Source organism: Bos taurus, chromosome 28, assembly GCF_002263795.3.
Source record: "Bos taurus isolate L1 Dominette 01449 registration number 42190680 breed Hereford chromosome 28, ARS-UCD2.0, whole genome shotgun sequence".
Classification (NCBI taxonomy): Eukaryota; Metazoa; Chordata; class Mammalia; order Artiodactyla; family Bovidae; genus Bos; species Bos taurus.
The window spans coordinates 4,643,744-4,660,847 of NC_037355.1; the positions used below are offsets into that span (position 1 = coordinate 4,643,744).

The following is a 17,104-nucleotide window of genomic DNA, read 5'->3' on the forward strand; positions in this document are numbered from 1 at the left end:
GCTTTTAATATTTGTTCTTTGTGTTTGATCTTTGTTAATTTGATTAATATATGTCTTGGGGTATTTCACTTTGGGTTTATCCTGTTTGGCACTCTCTGGGTTTCTTGGACTTGAGTGATTATTTCCTTCTCCATTTTAGGGAAGTTTTCAACTATTATCTCCTCAAGTATTTTCTCATGGTCTTTCTTTTTGTCTTCTTCTTCTGGGATCCCTATGATTCAAATGTTGTAGCATTTAATATTGTCCTGGAGGTCTCTGAGATTGTCCTCATTTCTTTTAATTTGTTTTTCTTTTTTCCTCTCTGATTCATCTATTTCTGCCATTCTATCTTCTAATTCACTAATCCTATCTTCTGCCTCTGTTATTCTACTATTTGTTGCCTCCAGAGTGTTTTTAATTTCATTTATTGCATTATTCATTATATAGTGACTCTTTTTTATTTCTTCTAGGTCCTTGTTAAACCTTTCTTGCATCTTCTCAATCCTTGTCTCCAGGCTATTTATCTGTGATTCCATTTTGATTTCAAGATTTTGGATCAATTTCACTATCATTATTCGGAATTCTTTATCAGGTAGATTCTCTATCTCTTCCTCTTTTGTTTGGTTTGGTGGGCATTTATCCTGTTCTTTTATCTGCTGGGTATTCCTCTGTCTCTTCATCTTGTTTAAATTGCTGAGTTTTGGGGTGTCCTTTCTATATTCTGGCAGTTTGTGGAGTTCTGTTTATTGTGGAATTTCCTCACTGTGTGTGGGTTTGTACAGGTGGCTTGTCAAGGTTTCTCGGTTAGGGAAGCTTGTGTCGGTTTTCTGGTGGGTGGAGCTGTATTTCTTCTCTCTGGAGTGCAATGAAGTGTCCAGTAATGAGTTATGAGATGTCTATGGTTTTGGGGTGACTTTGGGCAGCTTGTATCTTGGAGCTCAGGGCTGTGTTCCTTTGTTGCTGGAGAATTTGTTTGGTATGTCTTGCCCTGGAACTTGTTGGCCCTTGTGTGGTGCTTGGTTTCAGTGTAGGTATGGAGGCGTTTGATGAGCTCCTGTCAATTAATGTTCCCTGGAGTTAAGAGTTCCCTGGAGTCAGGGTTTGGACTTAAGCCTCCTGTTTCCAGTTATCGGTCTTATTTTTACAGTAGTTTCAAAACTTCTCCTTCTATACAGCACCATTGATAAAATATCTACGTTAAAGATGAAAAGTTTCTCTGTCGTGAGGGTCACCCAGAGAGGTTCACAGCATTACGTGGAGAAGAGAAGAAGGAGGAGGGAGTTAGAGGTGACCCGGATGAGATGAGGTGGAACCAATAGAGGAGAGAGTGGGCTAGCCAGTAATCACTTCCTTATGTGCACTCCACAACTGGACTGCTCAGAGATGTTCACGGAGTTATACAGAGAAGAGAAGAAGGAGGAAGGAGGCAGAGGTGGCCAGGAGGATAAAAGGGGGGAATGAAAAGGAGGGAGACAGATACAGCCAGTAATCAGTTCCCTAATCAGTTCCCTCCACTGTCTGGTACACACAGAAATTCACAGAGTTGGGTAGAGTAGAGAGGGGTTAGGGAGGAGACACAGGCGACCTGGTGGAGAAAAAGGAGAGTCCAAAGGGAGAGACAGCAGTCAAGCCAGTAATCTCACTCCCTAGTGAAAAATGGGTCCTGAAGATTGGGTTCTTAAAGGTACAAAATTGGTAACAAATACATACAAGCAAAAATTAAAAATCTAGAGTAGAGTTTGGAATTTCAAAAATACAATGTTAAAGGAAAGAAGAAGGAAAACAAAGAGAGAGAAAACAAACAAACAAAAACAAAGCCACAAAAATTATAAAGAAAATATAGGTATAAAATTGATAACAAATACCAAAAAGCAAAAGTTAAAACTCTAGAGTAGAGTTTGGAATTTCAAAAATACAATGTTAAAAAAAAGGAAGAAAAAGAAAGAGAGAAAAACAAAAACAAAAACCAAGTCACAAAAATTATAAAGAAAACATAAGTACAAAATTGATAACAAATACCAAAATGTATAAATTAAAAATCTAGAGTTGAGTTTGGAATTTCAGGTATACAATGTTATATAAAAGAAGAAGAGAAAGAAAGAGAGAAAAAAAAGTCACAAAAATTATAAAAAGAAAAAATATATAGGTACAAAATTGATAACAAATACCAAAAAGCTAAAATTAAAAATCTAGAGTAGAGTTTGGAATTTCAAAAATACAATGTTAAAGAAAAGAAAAACAAAAAGGTCAAAAAAATTATAAAAAATATATATATGAAGTTTGCTTTTAAAAAAATAGGGTCTTTTTTTTTTTGCAAAGTAATAGTAGGTTATAAAAGTGAAAATTAAAGGAATAATAGAGGACTTAAAATTTTTTTAAAAATTAAAGAAAGAAAGAAAGAAAGAAAGAAAGAAAGAATGATCGTAAAAATAGTAAAAATATATCGAGGACTTTCTCTGGTTTTGTTGTGAGTATTGTGGGTTCAGTTCATTTTTGGCTAGTTTCTTGGTCCGACTTTTATTTCTCAAGATCTATAGGCCCCTTCCTATGTAGTCGGTAGTAACCACAGGGTTTTAATCTATTGCCTGTAGCTTCCAAGGTGGTTCCCTCTGTTCTAGCTTCTTCTGTTTGCTGGTCTCTTCAGTGTCTGGTTTCTGCCCTGACACAAAGGGGACGGTGGAGGACACTTTTTTTTTTTTTTTAGGCTCACTTGTTCAGTGGCGCTGTGGGGAGGGAGGGAGGGATGCTGCAAACAAGTAACTCTGGTGTGTGCTCGCAGTGCCTCAGCCACACTGGGTCTGCTCCCACTCACGGCGTGTGTAGCCTCCCTGCCCACGCTGCTCAGGCTCTAGGTTGCTCCGCTGGGAACCATCCGTGGCCGGCCCTGGGCTGCCTGCACCTCCCAGGTCCAAGCTGCTCAGGTTCAGGCACTCGGGTAGTCCTCAGAGGCGCAGACTCGGTTGGGCCTGCGTTTTGTGCCCTTCCCAGGTCCGAGCAGCTCAGGTGATGAGGTGTTTGGCGAGCGCAATTGCTGCGACTTATCGCCTCCCCACCGCTCAGTTATCTAGGTGTACAACCGGCGCACCTTCTCAGGCAGATGTTGACCGTCCAGACCCCCAAGAAATCTTAGTTAGCAAAGAAGCCTGCTTACAGTTTTATAGATAATGTCTCTCTGGGGCTGCGATTGCCCCCTTCTGGCTCTGGCTGCCTGTCACCGGAGGGGGATGGTCTGCAGCCGGCTATCTCTGTTCAGTCCTTTGGTCCGTGCGCGGGCCTGGCGGTGTCTTAGGTTAGGGCTGGCTTTTCGGGTGGTAGATATCCCACAGTCTGGTTTGCTAGCCCAAATTATTTCACTCAGATAGCACTCGGGGTATTCAGGCCAGATTCTTACTCTAAGCGATGCAGCCTGTGCCGCGCCTCCCTGCCCAGCCCCCGCTTGCTAATGGCGTGTGCAGGCATCTGCGCTGCTTCTCCGCTGGGGGAGTTACCGTAGGGCTCGTAATTTGTGGGTTTTAATTGTTTATTTATTTTTCCTCCCTGTTATGTTGCCCTCTGTGCTTCCAAGGCTCCGCACAGATTCGGCAGTGAGAAGGTTTCCTGGTGTTTGGAAACTTCTCTCTTTTTAAGACTCCCTTCCTGGGATGGAACTCCATCCCTCCCTCTTTTGTCTCTTTTTTTGTCTTTTATATTTTTTCCTACATCCTTTCGAAGACTTGGGTTGCTTTTCTGGGTGCCTGATGTCCTCTGCTGGCATTCAGAAGTTGTTTTGTGGAATTTCCTCGGCGTTTAAATGTTCTTTTGATGAATTTGTGGGGGAAAAAGTGTTCTCCCCATCCTACTACTCTGCCATCTTAGCTCCTCTCCCTAAATTCTGTCTTAATTGTTGATGCATGAACTAGTCTTTGTATGTGGCTGGGAAAACCTATTTGTAAGATACTATTATTATTTTAATTTATTAAAAAAATTGAAGTATAGTTGATTTATTATACAATGTGTTAGTTTCAGGTGTACAGCAAAGTGACTCAGTTATATATGTATATATGACTTCCCAGGTGGTGCTAGTGGTAAAGAAGCCTCCTGCAAACACAGAAGATGTAAGAGATATGGGTTTGATCCTGGGTTGGGAAGATCCCGTGGAGAAGGGCACAGCAACCGACTCCAGTATTCTTGCCTGGAGAATCCTGTGGACAGAGGAGCCTGGTGGGCTACAGTCCATGGGGTTGCAAAGGGTCAGACACGACTGAATGACTTGCACACACATGCACGCATATATGTATATTCTTTTTCAAATTCTTTTCCTGTATATTGAGATATTGAGTATAGTTTGCTGTGCTATACAGCAGTTCCCTGTTTATCTATTTTATATATACTAGTGTGTATTTGGAAAAGGCATGTATTTGGAAAAGGCAATGGCACCCCACTCTAGTACTCTTGCCTGGAAAATCCCATGGATGGAGGAGTCTGATAGGCTGCAATCCATGGGGTCGCTAAGAGTCGGACACAACTGAGCAACTTCACTTTCACTTTTCACTTTTGTGCATTGGAGAAGGCAGTGGCAACCCACTCCAGTGTTCTTGCCTGGAGAATCCCAGAGATGGGGAAGCCTGGTGAGCTGCTGTCTATGGGGTCGCACGGAGTCGGACAGGACTGAAGCGACTTAGGAGGAGGAGGAGGAGGAGGAGTGTGTATATGTTAATCCCAAATTCATAACTGACCCTTCCTCCCCACCTTTCTCTGTTGGTTATCATGTGTGTGTGTGCTCAGTCATGTCTGACTCTTTGTGGATCCTTTGTACTTTTTCTCTGATAGATAACAGTGATGGAAATAAAGTCTGAGACTTCATTTCATTCATTCACTTGATCATTCTGTAGATATTAACCAAGTCCCCACCTATAAGCTCCAGGAATTATCTTGAACACCAAGGATACAGGAATGGACACAGGAGGATGCAGGCAGTTGCTCCAGTTGTGGAACTCTTACTCCAAAGAGAGGAGAAAGAAATTACATGAGTAAATAAATATGTCAAGATGCATAGTGCTAAGGAGAAAAAAAAGAAGCAGGGAAAAGCCTAAAGATCAGAGAATTCTGTTTTAGATACTTTAAATATATGTATCTTCTCTCTGCTGCACCTCCCTGCTAAACCCAGAAGATGCTTGGAACATATTGAGTGAATTATTAACCCAAATGGATTATATTGGATCACCTGACTGTGAGACTACCTTGGATAGACCATCCTTCTTGGGAGGTACTTGTAGGAATGTAATTTGATATTTTGCTGCCAGAAACACATCTGAGTTGTTCACTCTGTCAGTAGATATGCATTATGGGAATGATAACAGATTTCAATACCAGCCTAGGTAGAGCGTAATTAGGGAGGGAAAATTCAGCTTCCTAGAGACATATTAATTCCAGTCAAACAGAACCAATTTGGCATCTTCTTTCCTACTGTTCTTCTTCAGCCATTGGGCTGATGGAAGATTCACTGTTTTGCCATCTTGTAACATGTGGTAGGACTCAGTTTTTACCAAGACCAATGTCCTCTTTTCAATTCTTCTAGCCTCCAGGAAAGGATAAAGTCCCTCAGCTTGTCACTTAAAGAAATCACTGCTAAGGTAAGTACCTTTCTATGCCCACTTTCTAAAGAAGTTGCTGAAGTTTTCTTTTGATGTAATTTCATGTCACAAATCACCTGGGCTCTGGACAAAATATGGACTTGCCAAAACCATTCTACAGGCTAAGTGATGGGCTAGCCCATGAGCCAGGGCCAAGGGCTGCTCCTCTGGTGGATGTTCTGGCTGTGGTCCCCAGGCATCGATGGGCTTGGCCTTCGGGGAAGGAAACATGATTACTGCTGTGCAGAATCAAATGTCTTTGCTTAAAAAGGCTTCTAGGATGGGTGTAATCTGATAAGTTGAATACATTCCCTTCCAGAAGGGCTGGGTTCACGTTTTTCACAAACAGATGGAAATGGTACAGTAGGCGCTTTTTTTTTTTTTTTTTTAAAGTTAAGTTGACTTCGAAATCATTTTGCCTATCTTACCTACCATTTATACTTCATATCAGCACCTTGGTTTGCATAGAGATAGAACCCAACATTATTGCCTGGGAGCACATAGTCAATTCACTTAAATAGTCAGTATGTGGTCAGTGAGGATAACCACAGTTTACGAAACAAAACCCTCCTCCACAGAGATAGTTACTCCCCACCAAGTTATTGACAAATGGTGAAGCAGGATCAATTACCCTGTGAATTATTATTAGAGGGGAGGCAGGCAGAGAACTAGGTCTGAATCATTAATGATTTGTGTTGAGTCTGGGAACCAGGCTGTTATAAGATGGTTGAAATATGTAAAGGACAGGATTCTGAGCAGGGAGCAAAGCAGCCAAGAGTCCACCGGCCTGGAGGGAAGATCTTGTTCTCCGTCCTTAGGGAGGAGAGTAGGAAGACCTGTGGGGGTTTTGTAGACCCCAGCAGAGCCAAGACAGTGGATGTATTTTTGGCAAAAAATGTCCACAGTGGCTCTGGTCCTTTTCCTGGTTTTTGTGTCTAGTTCACTTTTGAAAAAAAACTATATGATTTTGCTAAAAACCACACCACAACAGTTTGATGGGTAGTTCTGCCCTGTATCGAAAGAGAGCTTCCTGTGAGGATTGAGCCTTGGACCCCAGAACGCTTGAAGTCCACCTGCCCTGCCTTCCCAAAGAACCACCCCAGAATGCTCACCCAGAGCAGAAGGGCAGGATGAGACTCAGGCGGCCGTTTGGGGACCTGAATCCACATGCAGAACTTGGGAAAGGACTTTATTTCAGGCTCCCAGGCAGAGTGTGGCTGACACCGTGTCTCCTGCCCAACTGGGTCAAGGACACTGGCTTGGTTTACCAGTTTTGTTATAGGAAGCAAGAGCGGATGCTAGGCAGCACACCTGGATTTCTGCCTTATCAGGGATGGTGATGTTCCCATTGACATTCCTGTCCCATCCACTTCTGTGACCTCCAGGGGAGCCACTGGGGAGTTGAGGTGGGGCCAAAGCTTCCTGGATGGGGATGTGGTAGAGGTACCTCTTGTGCTTCCTACCAGAAATTTTGCCATTTGTAAGTACAGCCTAATTTCTGTGTAGAATTAAAACGTGGAAGGACTCTTGGGTTTGGGTTTATTGAGCATCAGATAAACACACATATTGTGTGTGTAACATGAATGAGTCTGGATCCCAACAGGGAGGATGTAGGTGTGCATAATCTGTAACACAGATGGTATTTGTATGTGTGTGTTTTCTACGACATCTTATATCATGTACACACACATGTACACATGTGCACACGGCACTGGGGTTTGTCAGTCTCTCCAGCTGCTGTGATTTGCCCAAATGCCAAAAGTCTTTTGCTTTGTTTGTATCTTTGCTCCAAAACATTTATAAAAAAAATTACAATTCCCTTGCTTTTCCATAAAAATTAGCAAATGCATGCCTACGATTTTAAAATGTAAATGGAAAAGCTCCACTTGATAATGAGTTCCTTAGGGTCTAATTTTATTTGGAAATAAAAAGGGGATGCAGATTTTCTGGGGCATGCATGCCTGCAGCCATGTGTGTTTGTATATATAGGTGGGTGTGTACATGTGCACATACATGAATGTGTGTGTGTGTGACAGCCATATATTAGTCTATAGAGAATTAAAACTGCTCAGTTGCACACAACAACTTTCTCTCTACTCTGAACTTGATTGACTGGTGACCTTGAAGTGAAAGTCACAGCTTGGCCCAGTCTTCTTTCTTCAGTGTATTAGACACAATAATCTGATATTCTTTCAACTCCTTCCTCAAAGACAGCTGGCACCTGCCTTTGACTCATTACATTTTTTGACTCTTATGGGTTACCCAAACCAAAGGTAATTAGGGGATAAAGGAGATGGAAGAAAGTGTTGGAAATAAATGGGATATCCGGAGGTTGGTAGATATTAGATTACACTCAGCAGTGCCGGAAAGAATGTACATTGCAATTTAATAAGAAGATTTAGAGGTTGTTTTATATTAATAGTGACAGCTCGCTCAATAAAAGAGAAACTGACCCAATTATGGTTAAGAGAGACTGTGAGCTAAAATCAGAAATACTGGACATACCCGGATGAGGTGCAACAGTCATGACTGGGGTAATGGAGTTGACAGAAATGTCCTGGGACCTCTGGTGACACGCTTTTGACCAAGGGGACGGGATCTTCCTGTGATCAGCATGGAGCCCACGAGACAGTGCTTGGGCAGATGTCACAGCAACTTCCTTTAACTTCTGGTCCCAACATTGTGACGAATCTCAGGGCCATCGAGAGGGTGTCTCCAAATTGATGGCTTTGGACAGTGGTTGCTCAGCTCTGCTGGCACGAGCTTTGGGGTAGAAGCCTTTATGCTGTCCCTTCATCCAGAGATTTTTATGAAGAGATTTATAAAAAGAGTTTTATAAAGAGATTTGGGAGATTACAGCTGCTTAATGGAAAGGAACATGCTGAAGGCCATGGGGGCAAAGGTGTACTATTTTAGACAGCGTGGGCCAGGTCTGTGTTGATTTTAGAAAGAATATCTGTTGAAGTCTGAGGTCAGCAAAGCACTTCAAGGTGATAATATCTAGCATGAGCTGAAACTTCTGGGGAGATTAAATTTTATATTTTCTCTGGGCTCTGTGAATCCACCTGGGTTGTTATTTCTTGAATGGAATGTTGGGTTTTTGGTGAGAAAAGAGGGGTGCTTCTAAGTAACATCCTTTGTGGATCCCCCAGATGTCTTCACATATGTATTCATTGTTATTCAGCTGTGCTCTCTGCTTTCGCTGAACTGGAGGTTTTTTTAGGTAGTTCATTAATCTCAGTATAGGTAGCAATTGAATACAAGATTTTTGCTTTAAATAAAAGAAACAAAATCTCATATTTTAGCTTCAAACAAATACAAAATAGCCTAAGACATCTGGAAAAACAAACTGAGATTTAAGATTTTTGCTATTTTTTCAAGATCAAGAAAGATGTAGGAAGTGAAATGCTAAAACCTGCAAACTTTCCTGAGATCTACTTGTCTATTTTTCAAATCTGGCTTCCCAGCAAGTATTTACCCTCCAGTTTTATTAGACAACGTCCACTAGGAACTCTCTGCCCTTGATTGCAACATCTGTGCACCGTTATTTCCTGCCTACTATGTGCCAGACACAGAATGAAACCCCTGCTCCCATAGCGTGTGTCCTCCCCAGAGAGGTAAGAGAAAAATAAAGGAAGAATGGCAGCAGTGTGTCAGCTGGAGAGGACGCTATGGACAGACAGCCTGCAGGGGCAGGTGGGAGGGAGGAAGGGCTGAGGGGTGGTTATGTTCCGTGGGTGATCCACACGGCCCTTCTTCCCAAGGCAAACCCTGTGGGCTGTGCCACCAGGGACAAGCTGAGCCACCCAGAGGATGCCAGTGTCAGAGGCTCTGGGGAGGGAGCAGGTAGAGGGCTCGAGTTATTTACCTGTGGTTGTGTCCAGTTGTGCCAGCTCATCTCAGTTTCCTCCCTCCTCCTCCCTGCTCTCCCTCCTCCCTCCCTGCTCTCTCCCTCCTCTCCCTCCTCCCTGCTCCCTCCTCCCTCCCTACTCTCTCCCTCCTCTCCCTCCCTTCTTCCTCTTTCCTCCCTCCTCTCCCTCCCTCCTTCCTCCTCACTCCCTCCTCCCTCCTTCTCTCCTTCCCTCCTCCCCTCTCTTCTTCCTTCCATCCTTCCTTCCTTCATGTGTTGCTTGTTTTTTGAGAAATCTCCTGCGGTTATTCTGTATCGCCCCTTTACTACTTATAAAGCCAGGAATCTGGCTGGTGCTCTGTCGCCCTCTAACCTTTACCTGAGCAAATGATGATTCATGGCTGTCTCTCTCCATCTAGGTGTGTATGAGTGAAAGACTCTGCAGTGCCCTGAGAAAGAAGGTTAACGATATTGAAACCCAACTGCCAGCACTGTTTGAAGCCAAAATGCTTGCCATCTCAGGTACCTGGGACAGAGGGGATGTGGAGACAGTTGGAGTGAGTGATGACAAACGCCACACCCCTTTCTCGTCCTGGATTAACACTTTACCTGTGCTGAATGTTGTGTAGCATCTACCTGTCACTTGACAACTCAGAGCCTTCCCAGGGAGTCTCACTGAAACTCATGGAATAGATGGGCAGCAGGGTTTTTTTTTATAAGGGATGGGTTATTATTTTTCAGTCGGGTCCAACTCTTGTGACCCCATAGACAGTAGCCTGCAGGCTCCTCTGTCCATGGGATTTTCCAGGCAAGAATACTGGAGTGGATTACCATTTCTTTCTCCAGAGGATCTTCCTGACTCAGGGATTGAACCTGCATCTCCTGCATTGCAGGCAGAGTTTTTACCACTGAGCCACCAGGGTACTCCTATAAGGGATGTATAAGACTCTTAAAAATGCACAAGCACACGTTATATAAAATAGCTATTTGTGTAGATTGCATTCCCAGTTTCTGTTTAAGCGTTTAGAGATGAGATGTACTCTGGATGCCATGTAATTCTAGCTAGGGTTTCTACAGACTTATGTAACTGGAGATGCTTAGTGAGGGTGTGATCAACCGCTTCCTATGGGGGAAAGAGTGGTATCAGGAGACAAACTGATGTACTCAGAGTAACAACCTAGTCATAGGTAAGAGATTTTTGGAGGATTTTCAGTGGATCATTATCCTTCCTTAATTTGGTAGTTATAAAGGGATATACTTTTCCATTAATCAGTAGGCTGAAAAGACGAGTCTCTGAAAATAGGATCTTACTCTATCATTTGAATAGTACTTAAAGAAAAGGTTTATTTATTTATTGGCTGAGGTGGGTCTTTGTTGCTGTACTTTCTCTAGAAGTTTATCTGTGCAGTTTTCTCATTGTGGTGGCTTCTTACTGTGGATCATGGGCTCAGTAGTTGTAGCCCACAGGCTTAGTTGCCCCGAGGCACGTGGAATCTTCCCGGACAAGGGATTAAACTGGTGTTCCCTGCATTCTTAACCACTGGACCACCAGGGAAGCCCCTGAACACTGCTTTGGAACATTCCTCTGCATTTATTTTTTTTTTTTTCACATCAGCTCTATCAGGTAGGAGGGAGAAACACTGTGATCCCGAGGAACAAAAGGAGAGATTGAGGCTCTGGAATGTGTCCTGTGGTTAAATTAACCCCATTAACTGAGTGGTGCTAGATCAGGGCAAGTGTCCAGGTGTGATATATGGATTTTTAACCCAGTTATGTAATGACACCATGTTTTATAAGTTGAATGAATCTGTAGCGCATCAACTCCAGAAGAATCATAAAAATTTAATGAAAAGGTATAATAATTACATGTATGGGTTTTAAATGGCATTTTAAGAAGGAATACAATAATTGGCAGCTTCTGCTCTTCAGATCATTAAACAACTAATGTTGGCAGCTAATGAGCAATTTGGTGCCTGGCGCAGTGATGCGTGTCATTTACAGCCCGTAGAACATGCGGACGCGCATGTGGGGCTCGGCTCTCAACAGCTTCACATTCCATTTCCTTCGATTTATGGCCCCATTTGCTAAGAGGAAAAAAGATTGAATACAATCTTGCTTCTGAATTAGGGTTTTTGCCTTTCTTAATCAATGCATCTTTCTCAAGAATACAGGTGGATGTGTCTCTATTAAGCCCAGAGGAGGAGATGCATCATTTGGGCAGCAGAGAAACCCTCTCTCAAATGTGAATTATCTCCTGTTTAGGATCCAGGGAAAATTCTTAAGATGGTATCTTGCACAGAGGGCCTGAGTTTTCTGTGTAGTTTTTAGATCAGCTGAGAAATTGGTGAGAACTGATTGGATGAGGGATTCCCTGAGTTAACTGGGGTGGGAACACACTCCCCACATCCTATTTCCTGGACACTCTTGAGCCCCTTAGTGAACAGCCCTTTCAGTCCATGAACTGCCCTGTGGGTTGGATTGGTGACAGATGATCATCATTAACTTCTGTGGTGGTATTGGTTTAGTCTCTAAGTCCCACTCTTTGCAACCCTATGGACTGTAGCCCACCATGCTCCTCTGTCCATGGGATTTTCCCAGCAAGAATACTGGTGTGGATTGACATTTCTTCCAGGGATCTTCCTGACCCAGGGATCAAACCCACGTCTCTTGTATCTCCTGTATTGGTGGGCAGATTCTTTACCGCTGAGCCACCAGGGAAGCCCCTTAACTTCTGTACATAATGCAGTTTCCATTTCCTTTTGAGCTGTGCTCCACAGGAGGGAGGGTCAAGGGAGGAAGAGGTATTCTCCTTAGGATGCTGGCAGGTCTGTTTTTATATAGTCAAAATAGCAAACCCTCACTCTGTTAGACAAAAGCACAAACATCTCCAAGAGAGGCCTTTCTCTTTTTTTTTAGTACATAATTTTAAACTTTCTTTTCTTTTTTTTTTTACAACAGTTTTATTTTTTTTTAATTTTATTTTATTTTTAAACTTTACAATATTGTATTAGTTTTGCCAAATATCGAAATGAATCCACCACAGGTATACCCACATTCCCCATCGTGAACCCTCCTCCCATCTCCCTCCCCTACCCTCTCTCTGGGTCATCCCAGTGCACCAGCCCCAAGCATCCAGTACTGTGCATTGAACCTGGACTGGCGACTCGTTTCATACATGATATTATACATGTTTCAATGCTATTCTCCCAAATCTCCCCACCCTCTCCCTCTCCCACAGAGTCCATAAGACTGATCTATACACCGGTGTCTCTTTTGCTGTCTCGTACACAGGGTTATTGTTACCATCTTTCTAAATTCCATATATATGCATTAGTGTACTGTATTGGTGTTTTTCTTTCTGGCTTACTTCACTCTGTATAATAGGTTCCAGTTTCATCCATCTCATTAGAACTGATTCACATGTATTCTTTTCAATGGCTGAGTAATACTCCATTGTGTATATGTACCCCAGCTTTCTTATCCATTCATCTGCTGATGGGCATCTAGGTTGCTTCCATGTCCTGGCTATTATAAACAGTGCTGCGATGAACATTGGGGTACACGTGTCTCTTTCCCTTCTGGTTTCCTCAGTGTGTATGCCCAGCAGTGGGATTGCTGGATCATAAGGCAGTTCTATTTCCAGTTTTTTTAAGGAATCTCCACACTGTTCTCCATAGTGGCTGTACTAGGCCTTTCTCTATTTTAGGATCTCTATGAGAATGCTGGGACAATGCTCACAGGTTCTTAGAAGCCCTACTGAATGAGAGGAACTTATGGGATACCATTAGGTTCTTAGAGGGCCTTTTGTCTGTCTGAAAGCTTCTAGATCTCCCATCCTGGTTTTGATCAATGGACTGAGGATTTCTCTTGATTTAAGAATCATTTGCTCTCTGCAGAGAGAGGGAATAATAAAAATACACTGGTTAGATACAATGGTGGGCTGAAATCTTTCTTGTTTTATGTGCGTGTGTGCTAGTCAAGGCTATGGTTTTTCCAGTGGTCATGTATGGATGTGAGAGTTGGATTATGAAGAAGGCTGAGTGCCGAAGAATCGATGCTTTTGAACTGTGGTGTTGGAGAAGACTCTTGAGAGTCCCTTGGAGAGATCCAACCAGTCCGTTCTGAAGATCAGCCCTGGGATTTCTTTGGAAGGAATGATGCTAAAGCTGAAACTCCAGTACTTTGGCCACCTCATGCAAAGAGTTGACTCATTGGAAAAGACTCTGATGCTGGGAGGGATTGGGGGCAGGAGGAGGAGGGGACGACAGAGGATGAGATGGCTGGATGGCTTCACTGACTCGATGGACGTGAGTCTGAGTGAACTCCGGGAGTTGGTGATGGACAGGGAGGCCTGGTGTGCTGCGATTCATGGGGTCGCAAAGAGTCGGACACGACTGAGCGACTGAACTGAACTGAACTGTGCTTGCTTAGTCGCTCAGTTGTGTCCCACTCTTTGCAATCCCAGGACTGTAGCCCGCCAAGCTTTTCTATCCATGGGATTTCCTAGGCAAGAATACCGGAGTGGGTTGCCACTTCCTTCTTCAAGGGATCTTCCTGACCCAGGGATTGAACCCGCATCTCCTGTATTGGCAGGCAGATCCTTTACCACTGTGTGATTTGGAGGGAAATAGGAACATTCTTAGAAATAAAATTAGTTTTTCTAGGTAAATACAAAATATTTGCTTCTCTCTAAAAAAGTTCATGGTTTTGATCAATGGCTGGGGGATCTGATAGACTCAGTAAAGATTTTTCAAAGATGATGTTTATCTAAGGTGGAAATAGAGACCTACCAAATGAGAAGAAGGAAAGTGTATTGTTGAAACCTTAATAGCAAGGGAGTCAACCACCATCACTTATGTTGTGGCAGAAACTCCAAGGCAGACAGAGGAGTGGGAAAGCTTTGCAGTAGAAAAAAAAGGAGGTTCCAGTAATGACTGGAAGCTGTTGGCCTTGGGGAAGCTGGGGGTGAGGTCACTAGAGCATCCAGTATGATTGCTTAGGGGAGCATGTTTGGCTTTCTCTGATTGGTCCTAAGCTGGAAGCAGGGACAAAGGTTAGGGAAGCTGTTATTAATCAAGTGCTGGCTATTTAGGGCCGGTTGTTACAGAAGCTGTTGTTTAGCTTCGTGGACTGTGGTTAGAGAAAGCGTCTGCCTGCCTACAAGTCTGCCTTATAGCTGGCTGGCCTCCTCTGCTGGTTACTGTATATAGGGGTGTGTTTCCTCGGTACACTGCTGCAGGCTGGGATTCTATTCTACGTATGATCTGGCCACTGTCTATCTGTATACTTTGTCTCTCTCCAGGCAGCTCATTTTCTCAAGCTAGCTGAAGCAGTCTATGTTTTATGTATTAATAAAATCCTGTGTTACATCATTCTATTCCCTGCATCTTCTCTATGCAATGTGGCCATTTCCAAAATGTTTGATGTGCAGAGCCAGTCACAGAACTCGGCTCACAGAAGATGCTTTTCAGTGTCTCAGGAAATCATGGTGGCTGGAAGAAAGAAACAAAGCCAGCAGAAAATAGCAGATTCTAGCTGAAGGAGCTACCACGGATAGGGGGATGGGTGCAGTTGGCTGGTGCTTGATTGTGGCCTTGACCATTGCTGAGGGCGGTGCCTAGAAGGCAGAGGGTGTGGACTTGAACTTGGAATTCCTCAAAAGATCTGGTGTCATACCAGAGAAGAGATGCAGGATTCTATTAGTTAGGGGTTTATGTTCAACACTGGCTTTATTTCTTTTTCCCTAGTCAAGTATAGCTCAAATTTGGGTCGGTAGAAGAGGATGGGAAGACAGGGAACCCTGGCGTGCTGTAGTCCATGGGGTCACAAAGAGTCAGACACAACTGAGCGACTGAACTGAACTGAACTGAAGAGGATAGTTTTAGGAGAATCATCACAAATGAAGACACATTTGGCCCAGCGAGTACCATGCGTGTGCACGTCCCCGTGGGCGGATGTCATTGTGAGGCCTGGGCACTGACCGAGTGAAATGGCCCCTCTGAGCACAGGATTCAACCCGGCTTCTTGTGGTTCCCTCCCTTTATGAATGAGTTGTGGCCATGTGTTTACCAAGTCCCTTACTGAACTATATTTGGTAGAATGAGCACCTACCATGAGGTTGGAAGAACCAAGTTCAACTTCAGTAATCTAATGTGACATCTTCAAATTCCAAAGCTTTGTGACATTGAGAGAGTCACTCTCTGGGTCTCCGTTTCTTCAACTAGAAAGCAAAGACAATTATTACAAGAGCCCCTTCCTGGAATTTTGGGAAGACTAAAGGAGAATTTATCCATGAGCTCTGTAATCTATGAGACTTAAGTAATGACCTCAGAAAGTGACTTGCAGATATCATGAAGCAGAGAAGAGTAAATATTTGAATTCAGAGACACTCAGGATGTAGTTAGAGAGAACAGAATGGATGACATCAGTTTCAGCTTTGGCATACACCTAGAAGTTTTTGGTTGTGTTATTTGTAGAATAAAATATTTTGACAGGTGCTTTAAAAAAACCCACTTGAAGGCCCATGTGCGGTTCCCTTGCTGCAGAGCAGGTGGGCATGTGTGCAACTTGATGCCAAAGCATATACGCACCCCTAAGATTCCAGGCTTTCCCCATGGCTCAGTGGTAAAAGAATCCACCTGCAGTACAGGAGATGCAGGCGATCCAGGTTCGATACTTGGGCTGGGAAAATCTCTTGGAGGAGAGCATGGCAACCCTTTCCAGTATCCTTGCCTGGAGAATCCCGTGGACAGAGGAGCCTGGCGGGCTACAGTCCATGGGATTGCAAAGAGTCATACACAGCTTAAGCGACTGTGCTTAAGTCATACACAGCACAGAGATTCCCCTTGGCTTTAGGGAAGGCCCATCAGGGTGATGGAGACTGGGGTCACTGGGTTGCTGATGGGACTTTCAAGGATCAACATTTATTTTTTTAAATTTTCATCTAAAAACTCTGGCCAGTTTCAGCAATCAGGGAGGGCTGCCTCAAGCCAGATTCACCTCCTGGGCTTGGATCTGAAGCCAAAATGCTTAGGAAATATTAACCGAAGGCACTGTCATGCTTTCTCATGGCATGGGTTTTGCTATTGACTGTCTCTTTGGGAATTCACACTCTTTCTGTGTATATCAAACTTCCATGTCACTCTGCATTTTCCCAAGCCATACCCCTTCAGATCAAGGAAGGTTCCTAATTAGTGATTGCTCCCATGTTTTATTAAGGCCTTGTTCTCTAGAGCTGGTGATGAGTTGCAGGAGGGCCTGGTGATGTATTTCTAGGAAACCTTCCATACTGGCACTCACTCCATCTCTGTAGTCTCTTCCTGTTTGTTTTGAGAGGTCTTCTCTCTGAACTATTCTCGGGAGGAAGTTGCACACTTGGCACCTTCTGCCTGGAGTCTCTGGGTCCCAGTTGGTGCTTACCCCACATTTTATTAACTCTGTGGACTTGAGAATATGGCCCAGCAGGATGAGAGTGAGGGTGAGGGTTAGGTCTGGGGTATTTTAGGTTGAGAAGGGAACTTGAAGGTACCCCATGTGCTGGGACTGCATTGTTCATCGGCAACCACACCTCTGGGGCAGGTCCTTTGGCTTTTTGGGGGCCCTTCGTGGGGGGTTTCACCAGCAGCAGCCCTCACTGGTCATTTTTCAGATAGAAGTCATGGAT

General features: G+C 43.6%; 1 protein-coding gene across 5 annotated transcripts in view; it reads left to right on the plus strand.

Moving 5' to 3' along the window:
* DISC1 (DISC1 scaffold protein) overlaps positions 1 to 17,104 on the plus strand; it is a 430,685-nt gene that overhangs the window by 189,179 nt on the left and 224,402 nt on the right. For 3 of the 5 annotated variants that reach the window (XM_059882639.1, XM_059882640.1, XM_059882641.1), the window contains exons 7-8: positions 5,537 to 5,591; positions 9,861 to 9,963. The exons of the other annotated variants lie outside the window; for them this stretch is intronic. In XM_059882639.1, the coding sequence (XP_059738622.1) occupies positions 5,537 to 5,591; positions 9,861 to 9,963 (158 nt within the window). The remainder of the gene's footprint in view (positions 1 to 5,536; positions 5,592 to 9,860; positions 9,964 to 17,104) is intronic. 5 annotated transcript variants of the gene reach the window in all.